The sequence below is a fragment of the Caretta caretta genome, chromosome 3, assembly GCF_965140235.1.
Source record: "Caretta caretta isolate rCarCar2 chromosome 3, rCarCar1.hap1, whole genome shotgun sequence".
Lineage (NCBI taxonomy): Eukaryota > Metazoa > Chordata > Testudines > Cheloniidae > Caretta > Caretta caretta.
In genome coordinates, this window is record NC_134208.1 from 60,103,140 (window position 1) to 60,129,480 (window position 26,341).

Sequence of the window (26,341 nt, forward strand, 5' to 3'; positions counted from 1 at the left end):
AGGACCCTCAGGGGGTCACAAGGTTATGACTTGGGGGGGTCGCGAGCTGTCAGCCTCCACCCTAAACCCCACTTTTCCTCCAGCATTTATAATGGTGTTAATATGTTTTAAATGATAAGGAGGGTCGCACTCAGAGGCTTGCTATGTGAAAGGGGTCACCAGTACAAAAGTTTGAGAACCACTGAACTATGATGAATCCTCACATCCCAATTCTCACAACATTAAAAGGAATGGCAGAACTGGGCCCTATAACATTTAAATAGAAAGACTTTCATTCTAAGGGGGGGAAGACCATTATTTAATCCCCAATGAAGACTATCTCCTGTGTAGAGTAAAATATGCAGTTCTTGTGTTTACATTACACTAATCTACATTATAAGTATTGGGTCAGATTCTGATCTCAGCTTCACTGAGGTTTAAAGCATGATGGGCTGAACCCTCTACTGACATAAAACCTGGCACAGCTCATTTACTTCAATCAAGTTATGTCAATTTACACCTGCAGAGATTCTGGCCCAGTAACTTCTCTAACATAAGTGGAGTTGCTCTGGAATTACTGTGGTGCAAGCAAGGTCAGAATGGGGCCCACTGTATCTTGTTCTGATAAACAGCTATAAATGCTTTTTTTTTGGTGACATTGTTCTCAAGTTCATATTTAAAATGGTAATGAACAACTCTGCTTTTAGACATCTGATGCACTCACCCTGACCAGCACTAGCAGTTCTAAAAAATCCTAGCTTCCAGCAACAGGGTGCTCATAAAATAGATTTTCATCTTCCAAAGCATGGAGACGTGGATTAGGACTAAACATACCTGTATAGACTGCCTGACCTAGAGAGAAATTTGTTTTTCTTTAAAAACTGCAAACTATTATCCGTTCAAGTTAAGCTATTAAACAGCCTGTGTACAGTATATTCTTGTTATCTGACAATATGCCTCTCGGCAGAAAAGGAAACTCTTGCAGGCCTGCTCTTACCACCCCCTTTCCCAGGGGAAAACAGATTAGAAAAACAGTAGCTCTCAGAAACAGTTGATCGTTAGCTTAGGACTGGATTTCTACTCACTGTGTTCACCGTTATATCCTATTTCTGGGGTATGACTTGTGGGTTTGGCTGAGTTGATGTAACAAAACAATAAAATGGACAACTCAATGTATTTCTGAGGGAATCTTTCTGTGGGTTTTCTTAAGTCTCATCTGTACATCTACTTGTGATTTGTGTTGTGTCACTGGGACAGAGAGCTGGAGAACAGCAGCAGAAGTAGCTCTCTGGGCACTGTAACTCCAATTAGTTGCCTGGGAGTAAATCTGACAATGATAGCTGTGCCTAACTGAGAGACTGGGAATAGGCCGGAGAGAGCTACAAGGCTAACTAACACATTAGCCAAGAACGTAGGAAAGGCACTGGAAGGAAGTGCCAAGGTGGAGAGAGAACCAGAAAGAGGCAGGCTCTCAGAGTCAGTCCCATGAGAAATCTCTCTGAGGGCAAGCTCTTCAACCTCTCCTACTCCTGGTCTAAGGGGCTGAAGATGATATGCTATTGTAGAACAGGTGCTGCACAATGCTGTGAAGATGGTGGGGAACCACTGTAAATAAGCCACATGTGGGGTTTACAAGCAAAGAGTCTCCATGTGGTCTGTGTACGCAGAGAAAGATAGGCTAGGAGGAGCCTCACCCGGTTCTAATCACCACAAATAATGAAGAATACTGTTAGAGTTGCATAAAAACAAGATGGCCCTGCTTAGGTGCCTCCACTGCCACAAGTCCTGTTTCACTAGCTGAATTCTGTGGTTGGTTTAATTTTCTTTTTCTTTTCGCAGTTTCAGTTCTGTCACATTTAAACTCCAATACAATTCTATTTAGCAGCAGGTAAGGGAAACCTTCCACCAGCCACCTCTGTGAATGGAAGGGAAGCCAAAGCGGCCAGATCCTGGCTGGGGAAAGAGGGATGGCTCACCCCCTTGAAATCTACCAATGCCCTCCAACCAGAGCTTTGTGGTGTCAGGCCCATATATTTTAGAGAGAGGATGTGTATGGAGCATCTTCTGCAGCATTCTCACCTCTGGAGCCTGCAGCTATCCAGTTAAGAGCTGATGCAGTTTAAGCATTTTTATCCTCCACAAACTTTCCTCTGACTGCTACTCCTCACCAACAGGTGCACTCAGCCAATGGCTAAAAGAGGCTAAATACCTATGCTCTAAAAACAGCCCCAGGACTACTGTCAGCCTTCTCAGATCTGTATGAATGGGGCATGAAAAAAACCTGCTTATTCCATGGCGTAGGGAAAGCCACCTCCCCACCCCATCCCCAACAAAACAGTAAGGAAGAAACCCATGTCCCATACATAGGAATAACTTCCATAATATGGAATATGGCCCTCCATTTCTAATTTCTCATGTGCTTACTTCTTTCTTCTCTACTGCCTTTGAACAGTTTATAAAACACTGGGCCTCTGGAATGTGTTTATCCTTAGGCTGGATGGATCAGATAGCTATGCAAACATTTTATATAGCTAAGATTATCTGGAGTTCTTTGGAAAACTTTGCACCTGAATTCTTTTAGAAGGAGAAAAGATGAGGTAAGTGCAGACCAAGTCCTGGGAAAGATAAAAAGGGAAGGGAAGAGAAAACAAGAAGAGATCCCAAATGATAAACAAGGACTTCAACTAGAACAGCAACTGAATGTTTTGTGGGTTTTTTTCCTGAGGGAGATTCCAAGAAAGGACAAGCCTGTCCCACAAGGCTGAACACACTATAGAACATTTATGTGTTGCAGTTGGGAGGAAAAGGACGGATTTGAAAGAACAGGGAAGCGGGATTAGTAAATGCAACAATATACTTTGGAGAGACCTCAAGAAAAAGAAGGCATTCCCTTAAGTCTCTACGACTGCACAGCAATCAAACACCTGCGGCCAGCCCAGATCAGCTGACCCAGGCTAGCGAGGCTCAGGCTACAGGGTTGTAAAACCCTTTTATAAACGTTTGGGCTCAGGCTGGAGCTCAAATTCTGGGATCACATGGGGGGGTGACTATTTTTAGACCCACATCTTGAGACCAGAGAGCACAACTCAGTTGACCCAGGCCAGCCGTGGGTCTTTTATTCCAGCGTAGATGTACCCAAAGGGCCCTATTGCCGATTCATTAGAATTACACTGAGGCACTGGAGAGTCTGAATTTTCCTTTTGTTTCCTTACATCATGATTAAACAATAGCAGGAGTTACATTTTCAGACTGTTTTATCCACTCTTGTTTCTCTAGCTTTACCTTTTTTCTCAATAGCCTTATTTATTTTTCTTATTATTTCTCAGCCTTCCCTCCACGGACGAACCATTTTATTTCTTGGTACTGATCAGGGAAAAAAACATATTTGAAACACCATTCCAAACATTAAACCCAGATAGCAAAGACTTTATTTATTTTAATGGCGGGTGGGGGGTGTCTTGGGGCGGCATTGGTTTCTCCAGGAGTTAAGGTCTGTGACAATTTGAATCACATAGCTTTCATGTCACAATATAGTATTGTTATTTTTCATGTGGCTTTCCCTTATTTAAGAAACTGAGATAAATAAAGGGGCACTGAGTTTACTGATATTCACATTTATTACAAGATGACTTCACTATTATAGGTTTTACTTGGCCACTGTCATCTTCCAAAGGTTCTAGAGCTAAGTAATGAGATTTATTACATTACACACATTTACTCTTTTCCTTTTGTTCCTGCACTGGCAAAACAGTGATCTTAAAATCTGGACTTGGTCCTTTTATATAAAACTACCCCTGAGATAAGGCCCGTTTATCAATTTGAAATTCTTAAATTCTAAACCACAATCAGATTTTTTTCATATTCTTCTTATTCCTAATCATTTACATTGCGGTAGTACACATAGGCATGACTCATATTTTCACTTCTGCAGAAACTTCAGGAACATGGTGCAATTTAAAGCACCTAAAATGTAACCAAATAAATGAATAATTATATATAATATATATAAATAATTACCTTCAAGTGTTTCTCCTTGCCCAGGGAGGGCGTCCCCTTCTCCAGACGCATACAAGGCAGTCACGGACAGTGCGTATCTGGTGCCCTGTTCTAAATCTCTCAGCACAGTAGTGGTAGTATCACCCCTTATGGTTACCTCCTTGGCTTCACCTCCAGCCGCTGGAGTATATGTTATACGGTACCGCTGGACTTTGCCAGGTGCTGCACTCCAAGATAACTTCATTGTGGATGTTGTAGTATCAGAAACTCTCAAATTTCTTGGACTCCCTCGGGCTAAACATTTTAAAAGACATTGAAAGCATATCATGAATCAAGCCTTCTTTCTTTCTTTCTTTCTTTCTTTCTTTTAAAGATCATTATAAGAGAGAGTAGCATACATGCTTAAGTGATTTCCTGGATCACTTCCAGACTGCTCAGCAAATTCCAGGATTCAGCCCAGAGCATTGCTCTAAGACCTAAAAGGAATTGTTTAAATACAACTTCACAAGAAGTTATTCCCTAACTTAAATTAGTGCTTTTGGATATTTTAAAATGGTTTTGAAATGACCATGATATAATACTTAATTTTGATAAAACTCTATTGAACATCCATGATACAGTGAAGCTTTTAGTACCATCACGATAACATACTCCCTTCCTTGTCTCCCGTGGGCACACATGTCCATTAGGATGTAGCCTGAGGACTCTAAGTTCTCACTTCCTACTACAAAGACTCAGGGCTCACTCATAGAATTTGCTGAGCACTCCTGAACTGATCCAGCATGTCAATGGACAGCAGTATGAATGGGGCACCAAAAAAACCCTGCTTATTCCATGGGGTGGGGAAAGCCACCTCCTCACCCGATCCCCAAAACCAGTAAGGAAGAAACCCATGTCCTCTACACAGGAATAACTTCCATAGTATGGAATATCACCCTCCATTTCTAATTTCTCATGTGCTAAATACTTCCTTCTCTACCGTCTTCAAACAGTTTATAAAACACTGGGCCTCTGGAATGTGTTTATCCTTGGGCTGGATCAGATAGCTATGCAAACATTTTATATAGCTGAGATTATCTGGAGTTCTTTGGAAAACTTTGCACCTGAATTCTTTTAGAAGGAGCAAACATGAGGCAAGTGCAGACCAAGTCCTGGGAAAGATAAAAGGGAAGGCAAGGGAAAACAGGAAGATCCCAAATGGTAAACAAGGACTTCAACTAGAACAGCAACTTAATTTTTTTTGGGGGGGGGGGTTGGGGAGGTAGGTTCCTGAGGGAGACTCCTAGAAAGGACAAGCCTGTCCCACAAGGCTGAACACACTATAGAACATTTATGTGTTGCAGTTGGGAGGAAAAGGACGGATTTGAAAGAACAGGGAAGCGGGATTAATAAATGCAACATTATACTTTGGAGAGACCTCAAGAAAAAGAAGGCTTTGCCTTAAGTCCCTACGACTATGCAGCAATCAAACACCTGTGGCTGGCCCAGATCAGCTGACCCGGGCTAGCGAGGCTCAAGCTACAGGGCTGTAAAACCCCTTTGTAAATGTTTGGGCTCAGGCTGGAGCTCAAATTCTGGGAACCCAGGAGGGGGCAGCAATTTTTAGCCCTGTAGCTTGAGACCAGAGAGCGCAACTCAGTTGACCCAGGCCAGCCGTGGGTCTCTTATTCCAGTGTAGATGTACCCAAAAGGCCCTATTGCCTATTCATTAGAATTACATTGAGGCACTGGAGAGTTTGGATTTTCCTTTTGTTTCCTTACACCAAGATTAAACAATAGCAGGAGATACATTTTCAGATTGTTTTATCCACTCTTGTTTCTCTAGCTATACCTTTTCTCAATAGCCTTATTTATTTTTCTTATTATTTCTCAACTTTCTCTCCTTGGACTAACCATTTTATTTCTTTGTAATGATCAGGGGAAAAAACAAATTTGGAACACTTTTCCAAACATTCAACCCGTATAGCAAATACTTTATTTATTTTGATGGTGGAGCACCGGAGGTGTGGGGAAGCATTGATTTCTCCAGGAGTCTTTGCCAATTTTAGCACCAAGCAGATAGTCAAGCCATCCAAGTATGCCCCTAGTTAAATTTTCACCTCATTTCAGAAGTTGATATGATTTATGTAATAGTTCAGCTACATCCTACTATTTTCATCTTAAATTCATGGGCAACATGACCTAATGTTAAGTGCACTTCTAGTCTTAGAGCCAAAATATATTTTCATTTGTCTCCAAAACTGTTGTGCTCTTATTCTTATTTTCTTTACCTGTGTAGGATTTGTCCAAATATCCACAAATTTTCAATTTACTATTTTAAATAAAATACAGTGAACAGATGCCTGATGTCAATCTTTATAGATTTTTGGAATATTTTTATACCATGAATTATGCAATTTTGTTGACAGACCAAAAGGTTCTGGCCAAAGTGTCCTGCCCTAGTTTGAGACTTAATTGTGTGAAAAGTTCATTTTGTTACTCTAGATAACTGTTGATATGCCACTTATAGAAATGCAATATGTGTGTTCCCTGAAGTTTGGTACTACCACACTTTCTTATCAATATGTCCATGTTACCACATGGGGCCTCCACTGTTATGCAACTGATACCTACATTTACATGCTATTTTTACCTTGCATCTCATAATAACTGCCTTGCTGTGAGTTTCTCTGACTAAAATTTAGTCTGCAAGACTAGTTTAATGTATTTCAGTACAAAGCTTTGGTACGCACATTTCCTGATTGAACTCCGAAAGGATTTTCCAATCTGGCTGACTCGTCTAGGAAGCTGAACATTAATTTCAATCTCATAGATTTCATGTCACAATATAGTATTATTATTTTTGGTTTGGTTTTCTCTTATTTGAGAAACTGAGATAAATAAAAGGGTACTAGAGCTGAGTAATGAGATTTATTACATTACACACATTTACTCTTTTCCTATTGTCCCTGCACTGGCAAAACAGTGATCTTAAAATCTGGGCTCAATGCTTTTATATAAAACCACCCCTGGGATAAGGCCCGTTTATCAATTTGAAATTCTTAAATTCTAAACCGCAACCAGTTTCTTTTTCATATTCTTCTTATCCTTATTCATTTACATGGCAGTAGTGCACATCGGCATGACTCATATTTTCACTTCTGCAGAAACTTCAGGAACCTGGTGCAATTTAAAGCACCTAAAATGTAACCAAATAAATGAAAGATTATATAATATCTAAAAATAATTACCTTCAAGTGTTTCTCCTTGCCCAGGGAGGGCATCCCCTGCTCCAGACGCATACAAGGCAGTCACGGACAGCGCATATCTGGTGCCCTGTTCTAAATCTCTCAGCACAGTAGTGGTCGTATCACCCCTTATGGTTACCTCCTTGGCTTCACCTCCAGCCACTGGAGCATACGTTATACGGTATTGCTGGACTTTGCCAGGTGCTGCACTCCAAGATAACTTCATTGTGGATGTTGTAGCATCAGAAACTCTCAAATTTCTTGGACTTCCTCGGGCTTCACATGTTAAAAGACATTGAAAGTGTTTTTGAAATTACCACGATATAATACTTAATTTTGATAAATCATTATTGAACATTCATGATATAGTAAAGCTTTTGGTACCATCATGATAACATGCTCTCTTCCCCATCTCCCTTGGGCACACATGTCTGTTAGGACGTAGTCTGTGGACTCTAAATTCTCACTTTCTACTACAGTAATTCAGGGGTGAATCCTGAAATTTGCTGAGCACTCTTGAACTAATCCAGCAAATCACTTAAGCTTGTCAATGGGCTCCAGTATGAATGGGGCACAAAAAAACCCCATTCATTTATTACATTAGTGAGATTTATTACATTATGTCACATTTACTCCTTTCCTTTTGTTCCTGCACTGGCAAAACAGTGATCTTAAAATCTGGATTGGGTGCTTTTATATAAAACCACCCCGAGAGAAGTCCCATTTATCAATTTGAAATTCTTATATTCTCAACCACAACCAGTTTTTTTTTCATATTCTTCTTATCCTTATTCATTTACATTGCTGTAGTGCACAAAGGCCTGACTCAGAATGGGGCCCTTCATTGCTAGGAAATATACAAACACAACGGTAATCTAAACTCCTTAGCCCTCTTTTACTTCTGAGATTAAACTTTGATCTTCTGGTGACTATGTAGTTTATATTTTGGTTTCTGCTGTTTTCCATACTCCTCTTAGTATTTGGAACTTTATCTCACAGTATGTCTTAGAAGTGCCTTGTTTCAGGGCCCTATTTTCATCTGCCTTAAGAGCCCTTCATAATGCTCTCACAGTGTAAAAGGGACTAAGTGTAAATGAGAAGCAAGCCCTTAACATATTCAAGGGTGAGATTAACAATTCCCTTTTAGTTTATTTTATGGATGTGAGCTACATTCATTTGCTGTTATTTTACCTCCTATGGGCATCAAGATACACCCCTGACCAGCACAGAACATAGCCATGTTTCCTTTCATAGCCTAGTGGCAAAGTTGTCCCACACATTGACAATTATTGGATGATAATGAGAATGTTCAGACAGCAAGTAGCAACATCTATGTCTGGGAAGTTCTCCACAGCAAGGCGGAGAGACATCATCCTACCATCCATATAAGGAAACCTCTGGCTCCTGCTTATTCCTGCCAGCGTTCTGTTAGCATTCATTTCCAGGCTCTAGCTCTTCTTAGTCACAAACAGCCGTGTTCCATTCTCTCTGTGCAGAGGCTATATGTTGCTCATTTTATGGGACTCTTAATGTCTTACATTTAGAGCAAACATCATTTCCAACCAGAGTTTCAATACAGGTTAAAGCTCTGCCCACATTTTCAATTAGACAAGACTTTTTAACACCAAGATAATAAAAATGATCTGTCGCCAAACTATTCCCGAATTCACAGCTGGCTGCATCCTGTAAGGCAAAAACCTATACTGAGGTTGCTTTGGAGGCGCACAGCCCTAGCTGTGCGAGTCACTGAGGCTGACTTAGTCCAAAGCTTCCAGGAGCCCACAGGATATATTGCCAATGCAACACACTTTTCCAGGAGGCACAGTGGGATGCTCATGTCCAGTGAACATTCCCCACCTCTACCTGTCCTCTCTGGTGGATGCTAGCCTTAGATAGTCCTTGTGCTGTGAGTAGAGGGATGGCAACTGTGCTTGATTTACAAGGATGGTCACAAAGGAAAGAAGGGAGTTTTTTTTACTCAGAGTTTTACTTCAGTAGAAACTTCAGGAACATGGTGCAATTTAAAGCACCTAAAATGTAACCAAATAAATGAATAATTATACATAATATATATAAATAATTACCTTCAAGTGTTTCTCCTTGCCCAGGGAGGGCATCCCCTGCTCCAGATGCATACAAGGCAGTCACAGACAGTGCGTATCTGGTGCCCTGTTCTAAATCTCTCAGCACAGTAGTGGTCGTATCACCCCTTATGGTTACCTCCTTGGTTTCACCTCCGGCCACTGGAGTATATGTTAGAAGGTATCGCTGGACTTTGCCAGGTGCTGCACCCCAAGATAACTTCATTGTGGATGTAGTAGCATCAGAAACTCTCAAATTTCTTGGAGTCCCTAGGACTATACATGTTAAAAGACATTGAAAGCATATCATAAAAACAAGCCTGATTTCTTTATTTATTTTCAGATCATTATAAGAGAGATAGCATACATGCTTAAGTGATTTGCTGGATCACTTCCAGACTGCTCAGCAAATTCCAGGATTCAGCCCAGAGAGTTGAACTAAGACCTGAAGGAGATTTTTTAAATATAACTTCACAAGAAGTTATTCCCTGAGGCAAATTAGTGCTTTTTGATATTTTCAAGTGTTTTTGAAATGACCATGATATAATAAACATCCATGATATAGTCCAACTTTTCGTACCATGATAACATTTTTTCCCATTTCCCATGGACACAGATGTCCATTAGGCCGGGTGTAGCCTGTGGACTCACAGTTCTCACTTTCTACTACAAATATTCAGGATCCAATACTGGAATTTGCTGAGCACTCTGGAACTGATCCAGGAAATCACTTGAGCATGTGCTTAATTTTAAGCATGTAAATAGGCCCCTACAAAATCAAATCTAAGACTATTAGTAACAGAAAACAAAACAAAAAACAGAAAGAAAAAACAGAGAGACAAGGAAGAACTGTTTAACTCCATAAGTCACCATGTGCATCTTTTTTTAGTATCTATATTATATGGCACAGAAACTACATTAAAATAACTTTCAGGTTGATGCACAAAATTTATAAAAGCAATGAAAATGTGAGGTAACAGTGCAAAATTATTTTTGTGGTAACCATAGGCACAGGAGCACATATGGTTCGCTATGAAAAAGTCCAACAACCCTTTGAGACACTTTAAGTACCCCTCAAAAATACTGACTTCCACAATACAAGGTAAGCATAAAGATGGACTGATTTTGTTCACCTGTAGTTATTGTTATTTATAATTTGTATTAATTAGAGGTTCCAGTAAGAATCAGGGCATCATTGAGCAAGGTGACATACCATCAGAGAGTAAAAAATAATCTGTGCCCTGGAGAATTTATAATCACTTGTATTAGGGCATTAAAATTTACAAAGGAACCACCTTGATTATGTAGCATCATCATCTGATGTTGTGAAACTCTATTAGTAGATCATATGTGCTACTATGTCTAGGCACAAGGGGCTCAGCTAGAGATATTGGTAGCTTAGCTCATCAGTTCTTTGCTTCTCATTAAGAATAAACTGCAAATTGTGCCTGAAATTAAAGTTTTACATTGAAATTGAGCTTTTGGAGCTTCAGTTGACAGACAGTCTACAGCTGAAAAAATCCAAAACACTGACAATATAGAGGCCTACAGTAACAATTAACCAGTCATAAGCCAGTTTCCATTCAGCAATCAAAATTTGATCTTTATTTTTGTAACGTTTTAACGTTGCATAAACATTAAGAGCCCAATCCAACAGTTCTTGAATTCAATGTAAAGACTATCACTGATTTTAATGGATGCTGGATTAATCCCTAAATAAGCAACTTGCTGACAGTAGATAAAAGATGTGTCACCTATAAGGATATTACATGAACAATTTTTAGGTTTATACATACTTCGTTTGAGTTTAAACCTTTCAAGTTGAAACATTTTTGTAACAGACAATTCAGAAGTCTTATTTTCTTTGCCTGACACATACGTGGGCATTTTGCCCAAGGCACATCAACATGTTTAGGAGTTACAGATTCAAAAATGTGTACAAAAGGCAAAATCCAAAGGTTCTTGATTAGAATTTGGGATGTTGTTATATTAAATTGTTTCTCAATTAAACTTGCATGATTCTAAAACACCCCATTCATCCTGCTGTAACAAGAAAAAAGAGAAAGGAACATCCAAGTTACACATACTGAAAATAAAAAAGATATCAACGTGCACAACCTTCTTCTCAAGCCACACTACAAGCCTGTTATTTATTACATACCTTCTTCAGTTTTTGCATATCCATTCAATGAATTTCCAGGCCCAGACAGATACTCAGGAATAACATAAACTTCATATCTTGTATCAGGAGTCAAGTTCAGTAACGTAGTTGATCTTTCATTTGCTGGGACAGTTACTTGTTTCCTCTCTCTTCCAGTCACTGGCCTGTATGCAACCCTATACCTTAGAACATTTCCTGGAGCTGGCGTCCAGCCAACCTTAAAGCTATCAGTAGTTTCATCTGTTATCATTAAGTTTCGAGGAGCCCCTATAACTGCAAACAAACACAAATATAATTTGCAAACATTTGCCTTCAATCAGAGAACCAACTTCATTAGTTCATCCCACTTACCAAGACCAGGGCCTACATTTTCAAAAAGTGACTAGTTATTTTTCTATGCTTCTAATTTTGGATGGCCAATTTGAGACACCTTACAAGGACTTGGTGTTTCAGAGAACTAGTACACAGCACTTTCTGAAAATCAGGCCCCTTTAATGTGTATCTTCCTCTGACTGCCACAAGGCGACAGGAAAACAGGGGATGGATCGCTCAGTAAATTGCCCTGTTCTGTTCATTCCCTCCGAAGCATCTGGCACTGTCCACAGTCGAAAGACAGGATACTGGCATAGATGGACCATTGGTCTGATGCAGTATGGCCATTCTTACGGTCTTATCAAGTCAGGCAGCCAAAATTATGAGTTGCTTTTGAAAATTTAGAACCAGAGCTACAACTTAAACTGCATCAATGTTTGCTGATTTATGTAACCACTCAAGGATCTGCCAAAGTAGCTGTTGAACAGAAGTAGCCTTCTAATAAAGGTAGAGTAGAGCTGTACTCAGTACATTTAGGTATACTCTGGGACATTTTTTTAAAACAACAGGTTGCCTAATAAAGATTTTTTTTCTGCACACATTTCACTGATTGTGGGTATTTACTTCTGTGCCATCCCCATTCACTGATGAGTGTCAGATGCACTTAACTACACATATGCACACACCAGATTTTGAAAAGCCATCTAATGTAGTAATCAGGAAAAATATTGAAAATATTGGAGCTCTTATAAGCTAAATTCTCAGCATTTATATGAATTTTTCATTTATTGACGATTTAAAATGTTTATGAATTAGGCTGCTCCCCTCAAGACAGAAAATCACTCGTTATCCTGGAAGATAAGAAAAACTAAGGCCTGCTTTTTAACTTAGCCTGCTCCTGACGAAAATTATGGCTTCCGCTGAGACCATTCAGCTGGTTTGGCTAGATGAAACAGGGCAGAATTTAATCCTTTGCCACATACTTTGGGCCAAATTGTATCATATGTTGCCCAGCAGTCAATGGGAGTTTATTCACATGCATTTGAGGACAACATTTGCTCTTGAGTGTTCACTAACCATATGAAGGTAAACTTCCTCAACAAATTTGAACATCATTACACCAGAAATATTGTTCTTTGTTATTCAATTAAAGATCTGTTTGAAAGTTGAACAAAAAACATTTCCTTTAAAAAAAAAAACCTTATTTTTTCAATTGACCATAAATACAGTATAGGATTTAAAACTCTGTAGCAGCCTAAAGCCCAAATCAGCTATCAAGAAACCAGCTGTTCAACCCAAGCTGCTAGCAACTCAGCATGCAGAACTATTTGCATTTACATGGCATTAGTGGCTTCTCAAAAATGGCAGGATTTTATCAGATCAAAATGATGAATATTTTAAAATGCACTATCAGTCACAATATGGAGTGTATTTCTGACATGTCTGAAATTTTTGTTAAAGCTGCTGTTTCCCCAGTTCTTCACATTTCAGCCCTACATTTCTATGATTTATGAACTGTGGATAGTATCAGCCAAGCAGCCATTTGAAGCAGATGATTTCCTAAGGGAGAGTTACATGTGGCTAAAACATTATGATCTGTGCAGGTACAGTGAGATTATGTATACAAACACATAAAGGATGAAAGTGCAGATCCTCAACTCCCATTCATCTCAAATTAAGTTAGGTGTCTAAATACATTTGAGGATGTGGGCCAAAATCGTCCGAATTGGACTGTTCCCTCAATCCAAGCCATTTTATAAATAAACACATATTTTAATCAATACTAAGGAAAATACATCAACAGACTATTAAAGCTATTTCCTTTGTTCGTGTAGTTCACCCTAGAATCTTCTGGAATACGAGGTCGAAGATTATAGGGTGAACTAGAAATAATGGAAAGTAATGAGTACAGCTTAATAGCCTAGCTAGATTAGATTGAATTGAATAACTAACTATAGGGGTAAAAAAAATTAATTAACTGTAATGTTACTCCTTAAAATAGGCGAAATCTTGCAGACGGTTCTCACAGAAAACTCCCACAATAGTCTAATATGGTGTCAGGCCCATTAAGTCCTGCTATTAAGAAGTTCCCATCTGGAGAATAGAGTTGTTTATTCTAGCCATATAACCTTTTTTCTATAAACCCAAGTTAAAAGACCTAGATGCAGCAAACCACTTAAGTATATGCTTAACTTTAAGCATGTGAGTAGTCCCAATGAATTTGCTGGATCGGATTGTTAGTCGCTAAGGTGCCGCAAGTACTCCTTTTTTTTTGCGGATACAGACTAACACGGCTGCTACTCCAAAACTTAACTAGTGTGTGTTCACGTTATACTTTTTTTGTTATTTAATTTATTGATACCACCATACTCTATTGGAAAAGCAGCCTCTGAACGTCAGAGAAAACACAGTATCCAGCAAACTTAAGGGAAATAAAACACAATCTTAAATCTAATAGTTGTCCTGTATTGGAATTTTACACCTTTAGTCAAGGCACTGGGAAACAATAATGCCCATTCTCATCCCACATACCAGTGCCATCTCTCAGCATTAGGTTGGTATTCCACATACACAAGTTCTCTCAATAAAGCAGATTGTTACTTAAATACATAACATGTTTCTGGCTGAGCATAATAGGAAGAGTACCTTCTAAAGTCGTTTCTTCCCCATCCAAGGAAGGACCATCACCATCTTCATACTCTGCAATCACACTCACTGCATAAGGAGTTTCAGGAAGTAAATGGGTGAGAACTGAGCTAGTACTTGAAGCCGGCACTGAAACAAGGAATTCTTCTCCACCAGCAGCTACTTTATATTTAATAAGATAGGACAAAACCTCAGGTCCAGCTGGAGACCAATTCACTTTGAAACTGTTGGACTTTACCTCAGAAAAGGCCAAATTACGGGCAGGTAAATAACCTGTTTTTTAAAAAAGCCACACGTTACAATAAAATACTTAAAAACGCCTTCAAAATCACTCAAAAACATTTCCTGCAGTCAGCTGATTTCTTTGATTCAATAAATATTTTCTGATATGCATCTATGCTTGTTTGTCATTCTCACTCATGAATACATAAAATTCTATGATGATCTCTGAGTTGTCTTAAACAATATGACAACACCAACTTGATGTTTTCCACCTCAGGTGTCCTAGGTTCAATTAAAAAGTTGACATTTGTTACTGCCAGCCCTGAAAACTTAAGGTGAAATCTGAGAATCAAGCTGGGTTCTTTCTTTCTCTCTCGTGTTCCCTCAGGGACAACAGTGCATCCTCACTTTATCGGCGCACTATCACACAAATTAAATTAACAGAATTTCAACACTCTTACAAGAATGGATCCTGAAAGGGGAGTAAATGAAATGACCTGAGGCAGAAACATAAACCTGAAGTCCTCAGCTAGTTTTGGTTGGCTTAGCTAGCCTACCAGTGGGGCTGTTAGGGGTTTGAGCCCTCCAACGTAAAAGTTTCATGATCTCAAAGGTATTCTGAAACAAAGGCTTATTTTTAAAGAGTCTGGGGTTTTCATATGCTGGGCTTATCCACCTTCAGTGTCCCTTTGAAATACAAAAATTGTAAGGCACAGGATGTAGCAGCAGATGAAAAATTCCTTCAGGTTTTTGAATGCTGTGAGCCAGGTTAATGTCATGAAGGATTTCTCACTCTTACCCTGAAATTTGTGAAGCTGGTGACTTTCTAAACTCTTTTAAATATAACCACAGAAGAATTTACAGTGACAATGGCAAGTAATTTTTTACTCCTGAGGACATATTTTAAACTCTGTGACTCCTGTGTAAAAGCAAAGTAACTCCACTGAAGTCATTCTAGATTTACATCATTGTAAATCTGGCCCTCCAACTTTAATGTCATCTTAAACATCTGCGGGGGTGGGGGAAGAGGGGAACGTATTTCCCAGTTAATTTTCTTCTTTTCATAAAATAATTGGTTTTTTCCCAGTGTTTTTAATTAAGTTTAAAATAATCGGTCAAATCCTAAATTACTTTAAATCAGCATTGTTCCATGGAAGCCAATGGTGTAATGAAGTGAAAAATCAAGTCCACTTAGCTAATTATTTGGAGTTATTTTATGTTTTGATTGTATCACTTAAGCTAAAAACACAAACAGATTATGCCCTCATTTATACCTGGACATTTTCATTGACAACAAGGGAGTTAAATAAACGTAACTGAGAATCAAATTTGGCTCAGACTATTTTCATTGCTTTTTTTTTTTAAGATTTCTCTAAGTATTGATAATTACTTACTTTTCTTCCTTATAGCAGCCAGTTCCTGCTCAATTCGTAGGCAGACAGACTGTGTAAGTTCAAATGATATTCTTTGGAAAGCATCAAAATCTTCCACTGTGTACACATGGGTTTCAGCAGGCAGTGAAGCAATTGCTTCCAATTCTGTACGTACTGCATCCTTAACACCAACTGCAAATATCTCTACATCTGACTCCCTCAATTTTATGGCTGGCTCTTTAAAGGCATCTGACGATTTTCCATCAGTAATAAGAATCATGACCCTTGGTACATTTGGTCTTGATCCTCTGTTGATAACAAATACTTTCTCCCTCACATAGGTCATCGCTTTGCCTGTGTTTGTAGATCCACCTCTGTAGGGGAAGGTGTTAATAGCCTGAATTACATCTTCAATTTTGTTGTATCTGTTCAAATAAAACTCCGTATAGGGATCCCTGCTGTACTGGACAAGACTTATTTGTACTTTTTGAGGTGAAACCTCAAAGCTTTTAACTAACACTTCCAAAAAGGCTCTTACTTTAACAAAATTGGCGATACCAATGCTGTAGGAGCCATCCACTAAAAGCACAATATCAGCTTTTACATCCACACCACGGGAGCATTCTGTAAAGAGAAAAAATTACCAGTATAAAAGCCAATAGTCAAGGCACTTCTATTGCAGCTGCATCTGTAATCAGCTGACTCATCACTTATAAACACTAAACGATGCTGGTCTTTGGTTAAACTAATTCCATTAACTAAAACTATGTCTTCCAGTAACTGAAGGCCTTTTATTAAGAGAGATATTTAGAAGTATAAAAAAAGAGCTACAATATCAGAACCATATCGATAACTTACCCACTTGAACTTTGACTGGCTGTGTTTTTTCCATTATCGTAATTGGCTCACTGGGTGCCAATCCTTTCATTGCATATACATTAATCTGGTACTCTGTTTCTGGAGAAAGATCTCGGACATTTAAAGCAGTAGTTTGAGGACCAACACTCAACACGTGCTGTTTGGCTCCTGCTATCATTGGAAAGAATTGCACCCTGTAGCCTGTTATTTGGCTAGCTGATGGATCCCAAGTGACTCTAATCGATTTTGATGAGATTTGGGCAGCCACTAGGTTTGAAGGAGGCTCCACAGCTGAAAAATTAAAAACAAATCCAAAAAAATCAAAATCAAATACAATAATGAGCAGATTTTTTCCCTTTCCCTTTCCCTCTCTATTTCCCGGAAACACATCAGAAGGTTTGAATGAATAAAGGCATCTGCAGGAAACCACAGAAATAGAACAGTCTACTCTGTCATTGTCTAGAAGGGGCAGTTTTTGGAATCTTGAAGGGGCATAGAAAGTGCAAGGTTATAGCTTGCGAACTATTTGGTTTCAACAGTCTTCAGTCTTTACCCATGGATCCTTGCCAAACCATATCTTCTGCCCCTTAACCCAAGCTGCCTTGCCCTGCATAACCAGTGAGACAATAGGGCATGATTCATGCCCTTCACATGTGTGTTTTTTCAAGTGAATTCTCCCTTCAACATATTTTCCACCATGTGGTCTAAAGTGTTATGTTCTCAGGATTTGATAACCCTAGAGGCAACATAACTATTTGGAGTTATGGACTTCAATGGGATATTTCAAATCCAGTCAACCGCATGTGTTCTAATCTGCTGCTGTTTAAATCTATACAGCTGGAAACATGTCTTCCATATACTAATGGCAGATTATAAAATTGATGGAACTATCAAAATAAGCATGGATCATCACATTAAAAACACATATCAGGTACATTCCAGTTAACAATAAACTTTTGTAAAAGGTCTCACCTTCTTCTCCACTAATCAATTCACCCAGCTGTTCATCAACACCTGAGCACACTTGTGAGATTATTTCATTCTGTATATCCACTATTCCGTCAAAATTTGCCACGTTAAAAACATGCTTCAAGGATGGCTGAGATGCCATTAGTTTCAGTTCTTTTGCATCTGCTGCTTTGACTCCTAAAAGTTATGAGAGATGAGACCATATTATGTGTATAACATTTAGATCTTTGTAAGTGTATTTTTAAAATTTTAAAGCATCTTGGAATAAAGCTGATGCAGGTTAAGCTCTGTAATTACTAACAACTTAATTACTAAAACTTAATTAAAGCTGTGGGTTAATGCAGTAGACTTTTACTTAATGAGGTCATATGTCAAACTGAGTTTGTCAGTCACATCCTAGTCTCCATCTGGACACGTTAGAAAAATTACCACACAGTTTGGCACAGCTGGGACTCTCTGTTCAGGAGAGACCAAAGGGCCAGTCTCAGGTACCATGCATTGAACACCCCTAGCCTGTAAAATGCATGAATCAAGCTAGTGCTATTAGAATGTTAATGCCACACTTTAATTAGCATTAAATTTACCCACAATATTAAATAGTAACAATAATTAATGAATAACTGATATACCCAAGGAGAAGACTTCAACTCCTAGGTTGCGAAGCTCTCTTGCAGGAATTTCAACTTCATCTTGAGATTTTCCGTCGGTAATGATGATTGCTATTTTAGGAGTGCCTTTTCTTGCTCCAGCAGATTCAGTGAATGCATTCCTAATCAGATAATCAATAGCTTCACCTAAAAACAACAAAATGTTCTGTGCTTTTCTTAGGTATGAGTGAACTAGGATTTAAATAGAATTTCAGCTGTAAAATAAAATGCTACACAAACAAACTTTGGGGGAAGTTTTTCCCTCAACTTTTAGCTTTCATATGTTATCAAAGAGCTAAAATCTGTACCTGTCATTGTATTGCCACCTTTGTAAGGTATTCTTTTAATTGCATTAAGAAGATCATTCCTTCTGAAATACTGATTTAAGCTGAACTCAGTTCTTGTATCAGTACTGTACTGAACAACTCCAATTCGTGTCTTTTCTTCCCCAATGTCAAAAGCCGATACAAGAGTGCCGATGAAGTCCAAAATATATCTGAAGTTACTTCTCCCCACACTCCACGAGCCATCCACAAGAAAAACTAAATCTGTCAGTGCACTGACGGAACATTCTGAAACATATTAAAAACAACACAAATCTCTTCACAGAACAATGACAGATCACTTACATGTCAATATCTCCAAACACTTTCACTATCCCATACCATAGACAAAAGCTGTCAGTTAAAAATGAACAACAGAAATCTAACAAGTAGAAGCCAAGCCAAACAGAAATTAAACGGATTAAAATCCTTATTTGAAATATCTTACTTGGGTTGGACACCGTTCACCTAGCTTTAGTGACATATCTACTGGGAGGACATTCCAGAAACAGAGAACAGTTGAAAGAAATTAATTACAATAACACTGATAAGCATTGGGGCCGAAATAGTAAATACTGCACAAAATATTCAATGCTTTTGGTGGAAAATAACTTTACTAAATCACTAATATAGTATTTGTAAAATGTGTTAAAATGTGATTTTGGAAATGACATACTCCTTTTTTGTATGACACATTGATCATCTATGCAAAAAATCACACACCCCTGTTAAACATTTTATAACTTTTATAAATTAGACCTATTAATTAATGGGTCTAATTTGAATCAACACGCAGTTGCTTGTGGCCAAATGTGCCTTTGCATATGTACAAATCTCCCACTGATGTCAAAAGGAGATCTGCATATCTGTAGGAAGAATTTGTCCCTGAGGGCCAAATCATGGGCTTTGTCCAGTTGCAGCACAAGACCTACCAAAGCCATGCACCCCAACTAGACTTTGAAGCCACAAAGAACTATTTGTGTGCTAACGGAGGAAGCCAGCCTCAGAAGTGGCTATGTAACACCTGCTCTTCCACTGCCCAGAAGTGGTGTCACAGTCTCTCTCTACCTGGGAACTAAGGGATGACATTGGAGAGGCACTGAGCATGTGCAGCCTGAGCTCCTGATGGCAAGTTTTGGTTGGAGAAACCGAATGGAGCTGCACACCCTCAACAGGGGCCTTCCAACTGGCAGCTCCAAAATGGAACTGTCCATCAGGAGCTCAGGCTGGGGTCAAAGAGCACCTTGTCCTGTAGTGATCAGTAGTTACAAAGGGAGACACACAGCTCCTGCAGCAGTGCACACCTCCAATATATGATGTTGTAGAAGGATTTGATGCTGGGAAAGAATTAATTCTGATACTGCTCTTCTCTCCCGCCCCCACTCTTATCCCCACATGGCAGCAGTATAGGTTTTTTCTGCAACTCTGTGTGTCCTCAGCAGGGAGACATTTATTAAAGGGCTGAGATATGCTCAGAGGATGTGAGTTTATTTGTGTGAAATCCCTGGTGCTCAGCTCAGATTTTCACCTCTTTCCCTTAGAGAGGTGGCAGATTTTCAGACCCTCCTCAACTTTGGTCAGCCCAGCACACACAGCCAGATTACATGTTAGTACAACCTTACTGCTAAACAACATAGGCACAGGATTTGACTTTATCATCTGATCCAAAGCCCTTTGGGAGACTTTGCACTGGCTTAACTGGGTTTTGGATCAAACCTTTAGTTACCTCTAAAATGTCACATAAGATGGAAGACAAAAAACGTACTTTGAATCTGAATCTGGTCAGGCTTCTTGTCCTCTGGACTAACTGGAACACCTGTCTGAACTAAACAAACCACAACATAAACAGGATTAGTGGAAGGGAAACCAGAAATTGTCAGTTGACTGTAGGTTACATTTTGTAAAAGTCAAGAAAAACAAGGTGAGAAGGAGATGTCAACAAGATTTGTTGTGTGCCTCTCTCAGAACGTGCAGTTTACAAGTACAATTCCTGGACACTGATTTGACAGCATTAGAGTTAAGGCCAATACATAAATAATTAAAAATTCCTTGTGCTCACACTATACCTTCTATCATGAAGTGTTTAATAATTGACCTTTGCAACACCCTGTAAATCAGGTAAATAATATTATCTGCATCTTACAGACAGGCAAACTGTGGTTAAGTAACATGCTTGTGATTATATGAGAAATCTGTGGCAAAGCCAGAAACAAAGCATAATGGGGAAAAGGCTGCTCGTGGGCCACAGATGGCCAGGCTATAGATATGCAATGAGCTTTTGTTGGCCAATTGGCACCAAGCCAGAATTTGGTCCTATAACCCAAATATTATATAGCCACTTCAGTTACTTTATTCAGCTATGTCTAACTTTTTTATGTGTACTTACTTGTAAGCTGGCCAAAGACAGGTAGACTCTCTTCTCTGTCATCATATGAAGCTATTGTCACAACATATTCTGTATCAGGTGTAAGATCTGACAGTATAGTATGGGTAGTACTAGGTGCAAGGGTAAATTCTTTAGTAGGTCCATCTGCAATACAACATACAAAGCACATTTAACACAAAGGGTCTAAACCCAATAATAATAATTATGAGTTTTTCATAATCTGAAAACACAGTAGAAAGAGCTATCTGCCCACAGGCTGTAAATAAAATTTTAAAACAGTTGTTTGCCTTCCTGAAACACCTAGTTGCAAAGGACATACAAAACTGCGTCCAATAAAGCATTTTATTTACTCATCAATTTTAAAACCAAACATGTGTACAATAAAATTAGCTGTCATTTAGAAAATCAGTTTACATAGTGGGTCTGAGTCTAACCTCATATCAGTTTTACACGGGTATAACTCCAGTGATTGTAGTTGAGTTACAAATGATTTACACTGGGATAAATGAGATGAGATGTGACCCCAATATTTTACCTTAAGAGAGATGCACAATATTTTCCCTAGAAAAAGCACATGGTTGGTATAGGGTACTTCTATGTTTATTAAGCTATGATATTTTTAATAGAGGACCGTTTTCAGTTTTCCAATATGTAAAATTAAGGCAGAAGAGACATGTTTCCAAATTGGTATTTCTAATACTACTGTAGACATGCAAACACTGGGCCTGATTCTCAACTGCCTTGCACCATGAGTAGCTACCAACATCTGTGGAGAATTAGCATGAGAAATATTGTCATTTGGATTTAGTAGAATTTTATATTCACTCCGCACTTGTTAAGGGTCAAGGCAGAGGAAACTCAGAGACACACCGTTTATAGAGTCAGTTTTGGTTAAAAAAAATGTCTGGATCTGATTCTGAATTCATCAGTTTTACACTAAGGTCATTGGGAATTACGCCTGATTTACATTGGGATAACAGCTGAAACAGGATTTCCAGGAATCAGACACCATTAAAAAGATTATCAGCAGTGGACATTACCTTTCCCGCTATACAGCTAGAAGCAATAGTAGCAGAACTTCGTCACCTATCTACCGTCAATGTATGTCATCCCGTAACTATTTTTGACAATGGGCTATGTGTTTAAGAAAAAGTTCTGTAAACCTAATCAACATCAATGAGTATTCACTAGTCAAGCCTAGAACATTTGGACCTGATCCTGCATAGTGTCTCCTTAGAAGTGCATAGCGCTCTCAATTCCCATTTAAGTTAACAGCAGCTGAAAGTATTCAGAACTATGCAAGATTATGTATATCTTAGGGAAATGAAATAGTGGGTAAACTTTCTACACTAACAACAGGATTCCAGGGCCCAACCCTGCAGACCCTTACGGATGTAAGAAGTATCACTGACTTTAGTGAGACTACTCACGAGAGTAAGAGCTCACTGGAATGAATAAGGTTTCGCAGCCAGGATTTTCAAATGACTTTCAATGGGATTTGGGTCCCTAAATCCCTTAGGCCCTTTGAAAATCCCAGTTTACAAGATTGGGCCTCCAAAAGTGTTTTAGAAGAGGGACTGCTACAAAACTAAACTGCTGAAGAGATTAACAGTGAGTGAAGGACCCAAACAGGTGGCAGAACACAGAGGCTAGATTTTGCTATCTGCCTGCATCATGCAGCCAGGGGTAGTATAGGCCCGCTCTCCCAGGAACTCCCTATTTTCCCTGAGGGACAGAAATTTACACCTCCTCTTTAGGAGGTGCAACATACTCCAGCAATGTGACCAGCCAGCACATAGGAGGAGGAAGTAGAGTCCTGACTTCACCTACTTCCTGCCCCTCCATACCAAGGGAGAAGCATCTAGAGCACAATCCTTGCGTATCTCAAAGCGCTGATGCTACAATGCAAGTAGCCCTAACACAGGCCACACAAGAGAGGGGAAACCCTTGCACCCTCCTACACCTCTATGGAGCTGCGTAAGGACAAGGCACAATCTTACCTGTAAAAATGAGGGCGTTAACATATATCCTCACACCTCATTTCGACACTTACACAAAAATCAGTTTTAATAGATTTCACAAAACCAAAACAAATGTTGTGGCGCTAGATCATCTGACTTTATAAAACAAAATCTTACCAGTTGTAGGGACCACTGTTACCCTGTACCCCTCTATTGCATCAGGTGGTCTTGTCCATGACATTCGAACAGTGTGTTCATCTATCATTGTAAAATTCAAGTCTGACGGTGGATTAACTGCAAAAGATTTACATCAGAGAAATGTTTACTAAACAGAACAAGCTACCATCATCTTAATAAATAAAATAATAATGCTGAGCAAAGCTTACTAAGATTGTCTTTGCATAAATTTGTTTCCAACAAATATAAAGATATGTTGTTGGAAAAAAGAGTAAAATAAAAGCTGACGAAATATGACAAAACATCAGAGAGCATACGCATTACAAAGGACAGCACAAAACATTTGTTTCTTGAGTTGCCAAGTCATTCAAGAATGGCCAGCAAAATCAAGCACAATAGAAAACACATTTGGATACATGTACAATGAGTTCACAGATAATAACCACATATGCAAACATGTCACATAACAATTAAAGGATTTTTTGTACATGCTGGGTGCAGATCGTACAAGCATGCCAAATCACAACCTGCTTACAACACCGTGAGATCGTTTAGAACATCAATACAGTACTCTTTTCCATAGGAGATCAAAGAATTGATAATCTTTTTTAAATGGTCTCTGCATACTCATATTTCTTACCAATTATATTTCACTAAATCTGAAAACTTGGCAGAGATAAAGAAAAATAGATTTTAATAATACAGAAAAAGGTTGAGCATTTTCATGTTTCGTCAAACAATTTATATTGTGTTCCATATGTAAGTATACATGTAAAATGTATATCAAGAATACTATATCCATGTATTACATTATTCCAAAGTACTGGGAGCTTAACCCCTTTGTTCCTAGGAGCCACTAATCCAGCATATTTTGCATATGGTTGCAAAGAATTCAGGAATGAAGGGGTTAATAAATAACAATGGTTATAAGGGATTTGCTGTAATATCTGAACTGATACAAAAGTTCACAAAACTACGATTCTCCCTGTTTACACCAGTTTCCTGTACAATTTCCAAGGTGTAAACCATCGTTATCATGTTCCCTTTGCAGCAGGTGTATCCATACTAGAAGCAGCATTTTAACATAAAATGCCAGTATGGTTCTTTCAAACACATTGGTTAATTATGAAAAGACAACATCAAGGTATATTTGTAGACATTTATTTACAGAATTTATAGAAAACAGTGAAGAGGGCACCAGTGATCGGAACAAAGGACTGCAAATAAAAACTTGTAGGAGCTGGTGACAAAAGTAATTGAACAGTATAGAAAGAAATAGTTTACATACGCTATTTTGCAGCATCATGCATATGGACATGAAATGTCAATTATTATTTTTTAGCTTCCCACAATGGACAAAAGCCTCCATGTACAGGGTTCATTACACAAAGACGTTTCATAAAATATTTTATAATGATATTCTCTTAATAAAATTTTCATGCTCAGTCATGCAGTATTTTACTGACTCACTGTCAGTGCATGGTAGGTATAGTACAGATTACTATTTAAACAGGTCTACAAAGTAAGATAAGATTCAGCCATACGTTCCATAAATACTTTACTCTGTTTGGCAAGCATTCTTTATTAGTCAGACTTTGTCTGTTTCCTGGAAGATCTCCATCATAGATTAATTAAGGATTTTTTGGTTTGTTATTTAAACACGTTTCAATGAAAAGAGCATCTTTAAGACATAAATCACAGAATTTAAACTGCTGCTAGGCCTTTATACAATAATAATAAATGATAATAATGAAATAGACAGTCTTTTTATAGATATTTACTGTCACTTCCAACCATAGGATAATATGGCTTTGTAATATTGATATAATAGATAGACTAGTACTGGAATAAATGTTATTTTTCCTATTATCCATACACAGGCAGTGAGATTAGACTATTAATCTGCATGCATTTTATTCATCATTCTGTTTTCTGTAATCACAATGCTAGAGACAGCAAAGTCGTTATTTAGTATCAAAATCATGCAACAGATGTTAATAGTAAAATATATTTGCATATTAAGAATATCATTATAAAATATTGATTCAGTAGCAATGGCTCAGGACAAATTTAATGCAAAGGCAGAGACAACTGACCTGAGCATGCTTCAAAAGAAAAAAAAAATCAGTACATGGAAAAAATAGCACCACCAACCTTGAAAGTAAATTGACCTGATGCAGCAGAGACCTTAGGCTGTAACTGCTGAAGGACAGCAGCAGCCCAACTTGTTGATATCCAAATGACCGGATTCCTGATAAACTGAAAAACTGACTGTGGGGAAAAGTCTTTAACATTTTAAAGGATTTTATTCCATTTTATGAAAACTCATAAGTGGTACTTGGAAATTAAAAAGTAGAGTACAATCAATATTTAACTACTGTAAATACCATCCACATATGAAAGCTAAACAAATCCAAATCCTGCTCCCACTAAAGTCAACAGGAATTTTCCCTTAGACATGCAGGATTTGACCCCCAGCCATTAACATTTCTATTGAATTAACACCATTCAAGTGAAAGAAAAGCTCTTTAGACCCCGAGCCTGCAAATGGATCCAAGCCTCACCCAAAACCCCACGGACTCCAGTGGGGTTCTGCACAGACCAAGGGTTAACCCATGTGGAATTTATTGCAGGCTTGAGGCCTAACTGTGGTCATATGACTGAGAACAAGGAGTCAAATGAGGCATCGTAAAAGATTTCTGTGGTAAAAATCTCATTATGTTAATCAAAGATAAATGAGACTACTGCTATTTCACATTATTATTCTTGTTCTGGCCCACCATGGCAAAATCATATACTTGTTATATGGACTCAATCCTGCAGTACTTTTATAGACAAAATGTCCACTGAACACAAATGGGAGGTTTGCCTATGCTAGGCCTAAAGAACTGGGCCCCTAAGGCCCTGATCCTACAAAGATTTATGTATGCATATAACTATATTCATGTGAGTAGCCCTCATCAAGATTTCTCAGGCAAATAAAGTTACCTGTGTGTAAGTCTCTGCAAGACAGAGACTGGGCA

The 26,341-nt window shown here is 38.5% G+C and overlaps 1 protein-coding gene across 1 annotated transcript in view; it reads right to left on the minus strand.

The window, feature by feature from the left end:
• COL12A1 (collagen type XII alpha 1 chain) overlaps nucleotides 1–26,341 on the minus strand; it is a 132,978-nt gene that overhangs the window by 93,165 nt on the left and 13,472 nt on the right. Inside the window, 13 exon segments of the mRNA XM_075126534.1 lie at nucleotides 3,997–4,269; nucleotides 7,206–7,478; nucleotides 9,287–9,559; nucleotides 11,445–11,717; nucleotides 14,403–14,675; nucleotides 16,019–16,621; nucleotides 16,856–17,146; nucleotides 17,828–18,001; nucleotides 18,454–18,618; nucleotides 18,780–19,043; nucleotides 20,560–20,619; nucleotides 21,181–21,324; nucleotides 23,319–23,435. Of these exon segments, the coding sequence (XP_074982635.1) occupies nucleotides 3,997–4,269; nucleotides 7,206–7,478; nucleotides 9,287–9,559; nucleotides 11,445–11,717; nucleotides 14,403–14,675; nucleotides 16,019–16,621; nucleotides 16,856–17,146; nucleotides 17,828–18,001; nucleotides 18,454–18,618; nucleotides 18,780–19,043; nucleotides 20,560–20,619; nucleotides 21,181–21,324; nucleotides 23,319–23,435 (3,183 nt within the window).